At 36.8% G+C, this 10,307-nt stretch overlaps 1 protein-coding gene across 1 annotated transcript; it reads left to right on the top strand.

The window, feature by feature from the left end:
* The first annotated feature begins 1,371 nt into the window (after positions 1 to 1,371).
* ATXN3 (ataxin 3) lies at positions 1,372 to 9,809 on the top strand. Its single transcript, XM_010154846.1, has 8 exons — positions 1,372 to 1,531; positions 2,060 to 2,104; positions 6,334 to 6,421; positions 6,674 to 6,806; positions 7,562 to 7,737; positions 8,163 to 8,286; positions 9,033 to 9,112; positions 9,715 to 9,809. Exons 1-8 carry the CDS (start codon positions 1,478 to 1,480, stop codon positions 9,807 to 9,809), a joined length of 795 nt encoding a protein of 264 aa, XP_010153148.1. The 5' UTR covers positions 1,372 to 1,477.
* The last annotated feature ends 498 nt before the right edge of the window (positions 9,810 to 10,307 follow it).

Raw genomic sequence — 10,307 nt, 5'->3', positions numbered from 1 at the left:
TCTAGGAAGATTCTGTAATCTAGGGTAGAGGGAATTTTCAAGGTTTCTGCTCTAAGGGAAGATGTGGGAGATCTGTGCATGAGATTTGTATGAGGTTTTCATGAAAGTTGAAAGAATATTCCTTCAAGGCATGCTCTTGTATTTTTACTGTCTGTGTGTTTGGCAGGAGGGAGGAGTGTTCTTTATTTTTGTTGAAGGTTTTTAATTTCTTACATTAGAGTTCTTAAATAAGGACTGGTTTAAAACTAAAGAGAAAAGCAGGATTTTAAAGCAAGTTAATCTTGCCTTGCACTTGAGTTATTTGTAAAGAAAGATTGCTTTTTCATGTCAAACTGTAATTTGGTTGTTTTGGTTTTTAAAGGCAATATTTTATCTGAACATATGAAAATGATAGCGCCTGACATGCGTGCGTTCATTCATTCTGATGAGATGTTTTTTACTTTGTGTTACAAAATTGTGACTGACACTTCTAATTTACTAATTTTTAATTTGTGTTGACAGTCTAAAAATTTTATATTACATTTCTGTTATCTCTAATGTGCTGGATATGTAACGAAATATCTGGAGCGTTTTCTATTTAAATGGTATATTAACAAAAATATTTTCATTGTTTAATATGCTGAGTTTAATTTTTTTTTTTCTTGTCACCTCATCACTGTCATCAGGATTTTAGAACCAGTAGTATTAGTTGCTTCTACCTAGTTCCTATACATATATTCATGTGGAAAATAAGCTTTACTGGTCCTCCAGCTTCTAATCACTTTCCCAGCAATAAACAAATTGGTTAGAACCTGAACTGGGTGAGTAACCTGAAATGAAGGAAATAAATTCTACAGATGTAGACTTTTAAATCTCTCTGAAGTCCTAAGTGTCTGCTTTTCTTTAGCCACATGTGGAGAGCAGATTGCTAAAAGCCACACCTGACAAGGAAGAAAAGTTAAAAAAGGAGGAGACATCTGTTGCAGAAGACATTTGTTACTGGGAAGTAGAGATCTAAATCATTTCACTTTCATGTGCTGGTCATTTGGAAAATGACACAATCCATTGTCCTGATGGTTGCACAGTCCTTGTGTGATTTGGTCAGGCCATTAGCAAATTTTACAGTGTCTTCAAAACCAACATTTCTACATGAAATTTATTTCCTTTGAGGAAATGAAGTGTGTTGGTTTTTTTTTCCCCATCAAATTGATGGGAGGGTTGTATTCTATAGCTTGCAGTGTAATGCATCTGAAGAATACATGATATTCTGGGTGAGTAGAGAGGACAGGAAGTTTGCCAGAATGAAATGGTTGGGTAATTTACAGAGTAAAACATTAACGTGATTTTTTTTTCTTGTCTTTGGTATTTTTTTCTTTTCCAATGTTAGCAAGAAGGCTCATTGTGTGCTCAGCACTGTCTGAATAATTTGCTACAAGGGGAATATTTTAGTCCTGTTGAGTTATCCTCTATTGCACAGCAGTTGGATGAGGAAGAAAGAATGAGAATGGCAGAGGGAGGAGTTTCTAGTGAAGAATATAGAATGTTTTTACAGGTAAAATCTTCATAATTTGAGCTTGCTCGATATTCGCCCAAAATCTAATACTGTAAGTGCAGACCAGCTATTCCTGCATTCTTAGAGGTTGATTTCCTAGTGCTGAAACTTCTTAAACGTATAGGTCTTTTCATTCACGCATCTTGAATTCGCTATTTTCAAATGTTACTAGTACAGCTTTACAGTAATTCTGCAAAAAGCTATGTTATCTTCATCTTGCGGCTGGTAAGGTCAGGCACAGTGAGAAGGAGGATCACCAATTTACCTTTTTTTCTGTAAGGCAGTGGCAGAGAGAGGAACAGAAGTTCCCATGCCTGGCTGTCTTTTAAGCACTGAGCATTTATAATGTAAAGGGTTGAGTTGGTAATTAATAACCTTATTTGTGCATTTTAATCAGCCTTACAGAGTAGGACATATGTAGTTGTTACTTCATGTGTGGTTATGTTTATTTTGAAAACTGAATTATTTCTGACCTTTTATGCTTACATCATTTTCCCCTTTTCTCCCTCCCAACCTGGCACTGAGTAGCAGCCTTCTGTAAATATGGATGATAGTGGATTCTTCTCAATTCAGGTAAGCACAGCTCTGTACTGACACAATTTTTTATTTATGCAATACATGTTTTCTTATAATTTCAATAGCATCAAGTTTTTCCATCTGGTTTCCAGTTTATAGGCATAATGAGATTAAGTGCTGGACTTCTAAATCTTCAGAGTGTTTTCCATTAAGAGCAGTGACTTGCAGTTCCTCAGCTGATGGGCTCTTAAAGGCATGAGGGAAGCATGGACTTCTGAACTCTGAAAAGCCACCTGCTGGCAATAAGCTTCATTTCCGAGTGGCGTCTTATGGGCACTTCAGGTGTAGACCTTGGCTCCCATAGACTACAGATGACAAAGCAGGCGAGATTGTTTTCTCAGATTATAGACTGTAAAGCCCTTGGCGGTGGTTACAGGGTTACCACAGTGATCTGCAGAAGGGAAAAAGCTGCAATATCCACATTCCAGTTTTTGTAACACACTCCAGATGCTTTAGAGCTGTTTTTTGTTTCTGTTTAGGGGTTGTTCGTTTTTTTTAGGACCATAACATAAAAGTAATAAGAAATAATTAAATCAGAACAACAACGAAAAAGGACGTTGAACACATAATTGGGGCTTGTGTCTAGACTAGAGCTGAAGGCAGTGCTTTGCACCTTTTGGCTGTCTGCTGAGCTTTCAGAGGTGCGTGTCAGTGTTCCAGAATCCCTCAAGCACTGCTCTTCCTCACGGCAGGACAGGGCTGTGTTTCTGTGCCGTGAGAAACCATTAACAGTTTTGGCATGTCTTGTATTCTTGGTTGTGCTGCTTCAATATTGAAGCTGAAAAAAAAATGCTTCCTCATATTCTACTTTTTTTGCCCCGTCATTGTTTTACTCACTTGCTACACAGTTAGCTCACTAAAAGGAAGATGAATTGTTAATTTAAAATTTGTTACACGATTATTTAAGATACTGAAAGAGTTTGTGCTAATGTACCTGACTGATTCTGTGACAATCCAGTGGTATAAAATTTCCAGTAGTTACTGTGGGGAAGGATGCCAATGTATTGTGAAGGGAGGGGAGGGCAGGGAGATGACAAATCGGGAAGTATCTGTGGGAGGTGAAGTTACAGCTTTGTCTGGGAAAGGAAGCATAACATGACAGTTAAATCCAAGTTTTGTTACTTCCCCTTAGATAGAGTATGTGTGTTATGTAGATTCATGGCATTTTGAATAATGTGTTTCCTAGCAATGTTATGAAATCTAAGTTTTATGAAAACAGTGTAAGTATGTATAGCAGCTGAGATGGTTGCACTGCTTAAATTTAGATTTGACTGGTTTCACTCATGAAAAGTGCCATTTTTTGACAGGTTATAAGCAACGCCTTGAAAGTTTGGGGTTTAGAACTAATCCTCTTCAACAGCCCAGAGTATCAGAGGCTTGGGATTGACCCTATGTAAGACATTTTTTTCTTAGCACCCTGCTTTCACTTTATAGAAAATTGATAATTAATGATTTAAATCTTTCTTTAAAATTAGTTTCAAGCTCTTTTGCATTCTAATGTTTTGATTATCCCCTATCTTTAATTTTTTCATTTTGGGAGTGTATATGAGCATCTGTCCTCTGTGCCTTCACGATATCTCAGTATCTGTGGCATCACAGGTATGTGGAGATTTCAGTAATGTTGACAACTTCCTAGATGTTATAAAAGCGGTATGAGTATTCTGTAACACCAACAGTTGTATTACTGAAATTCTGTTATGTAATTTTAAATCAGTGATAGCAAAGAACTTAATCATTAATATGCATTCCAGTATTAGAGTATTTAATTTTATCTATACCTTTTGTCTTTCTTTTTACAGAAATGAAAAATCATTTATTTGTAATTACAAGGAACACTGGTTTACAGTTCGAAAGTTAGGAAAACAGGTGACATTGTCTTTTTTTTGTTTAAAAAATGACTTCAGAATGGAGGTGGAAAAGTCATTGCGAGTACACCATGTGTTGGCCTTTCGCAAGCTTTTGCTGCAATTTGTTTTAATAGTATCCCATATTTTAAAAGAAAAAAAAAAGGTAAATGTTGTTATATCACAAAAATGCCAGGCAGCTTTTTATGAATGCTAGTCTGGGGAAAGACCCTAGGATCACTTCTCCAGTGAACCTGTCATCTAGGGAGCTGGAGCTCTGGGTGATTCTGTGTAAGATCTTAAGCTCTCTTCGTTTTCTGCATGAAAAATAACAGAAAAATTGTATAGTGGGGGGAAGGGAAGAGTCAAGTCCTAGATAAGGATTAGGATCCTTATAGAATGCAAACTTATTTTAATGCACTATATTATTGGCATTGTAAAAATAATTCTGCTTGTTTGCATGGACAGTAGGTACAAGAAAAAGTTCAAAATTAACTGTGTTAATATTTATGATTGCTGGTATTCAAGAGTATCCATCAAGATAAGGTTGGGAAGAATAGAATCACATCTTTGCCCTATTTTAGATAACTTCCTGAAACAGTTGTATTATAAGCAGGAAATAGTTATTAAAGATAAGGGATGGCCATACAAGCATATGGTTCATATATAATAACTCATGTGACATCCATGTCCACCAACACCAGTGTGGTTTATTTCAGTAGCCAATCATTGTTCTGGATGCCACTGCATAAGGTTTTATACAACATGAGCTGGTTTGGTCTTTGGGTTTCTTTCAGCTTTTTTGTTGTCATAGACGGTGTTCATGAAACCACTTTTAGGTTCTGTAGTAGTGGGCAGAAATCTCTCCACCCATTCGGTTCATTTTCCAAGTGGTGGCTACCTAAGTTATCATCCAGATTAAAAAAAAAAAATCTGTGAGTAAACAAACTAAACTGCTGTTCTGCCTTAGTTCAAAAGTGTGGGTAATGTTTACAGGCAGTTCTTGTGTATTTGATATCCAGAAGGCTGAATGGTCTCTTAAAAATATGGGAATGTTCCTTTTTACATATACAACCACGCTGATGGAATTGTGAGATGGCATTCTAGCCCAAAATGTTTTAAGTTGGAGCAGGGATGTCTTTTGCTTGTACATGTGCCTTGTAGCCACAGGAAGACAGTTTTAGGCATCTGTTATCTAGAGACTAATGAGAACAGACAAAATAGGTTGACTTAGATTTGACGTGCTTCTCTTCTGTTACAGTTAAAGTAAAATGAGTTTACTAAACCTTGCTCCTCCATGTTCCCTTTCAAAAGTTTGTTTGTAATCTGTCCATCCATTTGTTTATGTAACCTTTTATTCCCCACTCCTACACTGTTGGTCACCAGCCTTTCCTAGTGGCAAAGGGTATTTTTGGCAAATGAAGTGACTGAACGGCAGAATGGTAGATAGTCACTGTATTCCAGGTGAATTATAGTATGGGCCTGACTGCGAGTGTATGACTTCATACATGAAAGTTTGGTAGATAAATGCATTTTTTGTGAGAACGGAGATAGTAGAAGGAGAATTGTATCTGAAATGGTCCTTCCTGGTTAAAATTGGATAATATTGAACAAGTGTGGTGTAAAAAAGGTTCTTCAGACTGATGGCAATATATATGGGATTTTAAAGGTAGAATATTTTGTTGTCCATGTTGAATATATTTTCTGTCTAGAAGAAGTATTATTAATGACTAGTTGTTGCCTTCAGGGATCTAGAAATTCTGTGTGTATTTATTTCAAGCATCCCCTGTTGCAATACTGTGCTGTACTATCAGCATATTACTTTTGAGTTCCTTTGTCTTAATTTTAAAATATAAAAATTATCTCAGAGAGAAGTAAATGATAGCTTTAAGCATCACCAGCTGTTATAAAGGCAGCATGTTTAATAGAAGCATTTCGTGGAAAGAATGCAACTTCTGTTTCCTGTATCTATTAATTTCTTAAGATACAGCATCAACTTATGAAAGGTTTCTTCCTTTGTAAGTCTCTGAACAGATTTGAAACCAGGATTAAGCAGAATTTTAGGATGATGTCTGAAATAATTCCTCTACCATTGTATTTTGATTTATCTGTTTCAATCTGTTTGCCTGGTACCAACGTTCAGTAATGGGAGAGAGCATGCGGTAATTTCCCCACTTCAGATCTCCTGTTAGCTGATGAACATTTGAAGGGTAACCTTTAGCAGTAGGTATGGTGCCTCAAAAGACTTTTAAATTGATCATTAATTTTACTAGATTTATTCGGATATTCCATCGTAGAAAATGACCACAATGTACAGAAATGGATTACCGAGTAATCTTTATGCTAATTTGTTCTCTCAACCCTTTTTTGTCTTAATTACAGTGGTTTAACTTGAACTCTCTCTTGATGGGTCCAGAACTAATATCAGATACATATCTTGCACTTTTCTTGGCTCAATTACAACAGGAAGGTAATAGTAACTTGCAGATGTTAAATCTCATTAATTAAAAGTAGGTAATAATCATTATTTATTAAAACTTATGTATTCAGTTAACTCCCCTTAGTTTTATGATTGAAATAGTGACATAACCCAAGTCCTTATAATGAAAGGTAGAGCCTTACATTGTAATAAATTGCACATCATTGTGTTCCATATCGTGTGCGTTCTGGAGTGTTTAAGTGTGCCCCTTAATGCTGTAGACTTATGATTTATTTTTCTCAGGTTATTCCATATTTGTGGTAAAAGGTGACCTGCCAGACTGTGAGGCTGATCAGCTACTGCAGATGATTCGGGTACAGCAGATGCAGCGACCAAAACTCATTGGCGAAGAGACAGCACAGTTGAGAGATCAGAGGTAAGGTAAAGAAAGACTCCACTTTAATAATGGGCAGTAGGGTTGGTTTCCATGATTAATACCTACATGGAGACAACCTGCTTAACATGTAATTAGAAGTACCTGTAGTGCAATACCCTTACTGATGTTGCACACAGTAAAAACAAGTTGGTAGAATACAAACTGTGAATTTTTAAGTGGGGAAAAACTACCTTAATAAGGATTCAGACTTTTGTTGCGTATAAGTGTTGTGTAGTGCAGATTTTGGACTTTGTGATTATAATGTTTTTAGGAAAAAGGGTTAGTAAATCTTACCAAACTGTCATTAATAGTAATCAGTCTATAATTAAGACTGCCTTGTGCATTTTGTGGTAAGTAGGAAAGAGCAAGAAATCCGTATCAGAATTCCACATCATATAAATCATACAGCATTGCCTTTTGGAATAATTTCACTGTAAATGTTGTGGAGCTGCTCTGTTGTGATGCATACTGCTAATATAAAACATCCTTGAAAGCATAAGTACTACTTCTGCAATAATTTTATCACATTTTCATAGTGAGCAATGTTGTACTGAGAAAAAGGCTTAAGGCTTTTCAGAGGGATTAGTTCATTATTAATTTGTTCCACTCTGTGAAGATGAACAGATTTTAAGAATAAAAATATGTTTTTTTCCAGAGTTAAAAAAAGGGTTAAACCAGCAGAAAATATTTACTTTAAATCTTAGAGTAAAAATAGTTTCTGTCTGAATTCTGCCATAAATGTTTCAATTTCACAGGCTACCCAGAAGCGATGTGGACCAAGCAATAGAAGTTAACCATCCTTTTGATGGAACAGGCATGTTAGATGAAGACGAAGAGAATTTTCAGAGAGCCCTGGCTCTAAGTAGGCAGGAAATTGACATGGAAGACGAAGAAGCTGATCTTCGCAGAGCCATTCAGCTCAGCATGCAAGGTGCAGTGCTCATCTAAATTTCTCTTACAGTGTTCAAGTTGCTTATGTGTTAGGCAGCTACTAAAATCAGTTTGTCAGCCACTTTTTCCAGCATGCGTCAAGCGCTCTGAAAAGACTGGCTTTGAGGGAGGGGGGGACAATCCAGAAATTCATGTAGCTATCTCCTTTCTGCTTTTTGAAAAGTTGTGACTTTTATGTTAGCATTGATCATTAGGAAGCAAGAACAAATTGGCAAAGGGTGGCAGGAGGGAAGGGAAACAGTCCTGAGGTGAGGAGGAGGGATAGTATCAAGTTAAGTTAGCCTGCTGCTTCCTTCAACAAGTCTCTTTCTTATTCTCAGGTTTCAAGACATTTTCTTAAGCGGTACTTGATTTCCTAGTTTAATTTTACTGCAGTTAGTAGGATATGGTGTGTTCTGGTTTTAGGTAGTCGTCGAACTGAGCTCTCTGACTCGTTACCACAGAATGTCCCTCAGTCACCTCACACCAGTCAGACAGACTCCCTTTCTTCAGAAGAGCTGCGGAGGAGAAGACAAGCCTATTTTGAAAAGTAAAGTAGCTGATAGAAAACTGCATGTGGAAGTACATGTCAACTTTTCAGCACTTTTGGGGTGTGGATGGGTTTCTAACTGAAGTCCATCTTGACTTTTAATATGTTTTCCTAATGGTACCCAAATTATGCTATTCCCAGGTGGTTCCTATGAAGAAAAGAAACCTGTAAATAAGAGGGGATCTGTTAGTAAGCCAACATCAGTCTTAGGAAGAAAGAAAACATACATGTTATAGAAGTATTTTAACTTAAATCCTGTAAAATTTCTGTAATTATTTTCCTGAAGAGAAGTATTCTTTTTGTAAGACACTGCTTCTGGTAATGATGCCTCTAATGTGCATCACATGAAAGCGTTCCAGGTGATATTATATGTTGCTGTTCTGGAGTACCTCTCTTAATACATAGCTGGGGTATTTTTGCAGGTTTTCCTTATTTCTGTCTTTAGTGTTGGAGGAAATAAAGACCAGGGAGAAATGATATGGATTAGACTTTACGTAAGAGGATAAGAATGCAGAACATCTGAATTCTGGGAAAACAGTAATGTGACTTGGAATATAATGTCGGGAAGATAAGTGTCTGAACATTAGCAGAGTGAAATGATTGAGTCGATCTTAGGTGCCAGGGTGTGTTACCATACCAAACAGCTTCTACTTCTCACTCTTGGCCTTCCTTACCATGAAATAGACTTGATACAGGTCTTGTACTGATGTTAATCTTATTCTTTTATACATTGATAACACTTTCAGGCAGCAACAACAGCAAGATCAGACCCTGAACCTACATGATAAGCCAAGTCTAAGCTCAAGCACTCCGAAAGCTGACCCAGGTATTGTTCCTTAAGCTCACTTCCAACACTGAGATATTTGTGTCTTTCACCTGTTGTGCTCTGTTTCCTAACTTTCCCTGTCTGCCCACTTCTTCACTCCAGCAGCCATTCAGACTGTATCACAGCCATTACTCTGTTAGGCAGGGAGGCAAAGGATGAGTGTCTTGAAAAGCCTGTTCTGCTTTGAATGTCAATATTCTGTTTCAAAGTGAAGAGCATTACTGTGAGACCATTTGAGTTCTGGCTTTGCTTTTTACTGTTTTGTTTGGCTCAAGTATTACAAATGTAACCTTTTATGGGATTTGTGCCAACAATTTGTTTTCTAATTTAGTTGTAAAGTTGCATGACAATATAATAAACTTGGAGTAATTACTGGAATTGTTTTTCAGTAGAACCTAAGTATGTAGAACCTGGCAGTATTGGTGATCCAAAGTCAATGTGTATTACCTGTTACAAACTGACTGTTGTGGAAAGCTAAAAAAAACCCAGGATTTGGGGGTGGGCTGGAAGCAGTGAGAGTGGACAAAGGGAACAAAGCATTGAACTGCAGTTGAGGACTAGTTCTGTGCATTTATTACAATTTATGCATTTATTTTCTTCAGGAGGTGATATGAGTGAAGAAGACATGCTGCAAGCAGCCATGAATATGTCTCTGGAATCTGTCAGAAACCACTTGAATACAGAAGAGGAGAAATGACAAAACTTTTTTTCGCCCCCCTGTTCTTGTCAAAACACTAAGTATCTGTTATAATTTTACTGTGTGGATGTTGCACAAGCAGGGGTCATTTCAGAGTTCTGGAAGCAGTAATGAAAGGGAGGCTGGCGGTCAGAGTTCAGAGGGAATCTGCAAATACAAAAGATTGCACTAATTTAGGAAACCGTAGCACTCCTAGTATAGAACATCAGTTCACAAGAGTAGCTGTACTAAAATTACTTAAACTGTTCACATGAACAAAAAGTTAGACATCTGAAGCAGCTCTAGATGCATTTAAAAAGTAAGTTTAAATTGTTCTGAAGAATTCTAAAGGTGCTGAAAACCAGCATCATCTGATTTCCTTCAGTACAAATAGAGAAACAGATACAAGTAATAAGTTGTGTTCATAAAGTTTTTTATAAGAAATGGCTTAAAATGGGAAAAAAAGAATTCTCTGTATCTTAGATAACTTATTTTGATTGTTTATTCTGAGTGACTTAC

The sequence above is a fragment of the Eurypyga helias genome, unplaced genomic scaffold, assembly GCF_000690775.1.
Source record: "Eurypyga helias isolate BGI_N326 unplaced genomic scaffold, ASM69077v1 scaffold15787, whole genome shotgun sequence".
Taxonomy (NCBI): domain Eukaryota; kingdom Metazoa; phylum Chordata; class Aves; order Eurypygiformes; family Eurypygidae; genus Eurypyga; species Eurypyga helias.
Note: the sequence above shows the minus strand (reverse complement) of the source record. Positions and strands in the feature narration are given on the sequence as shown.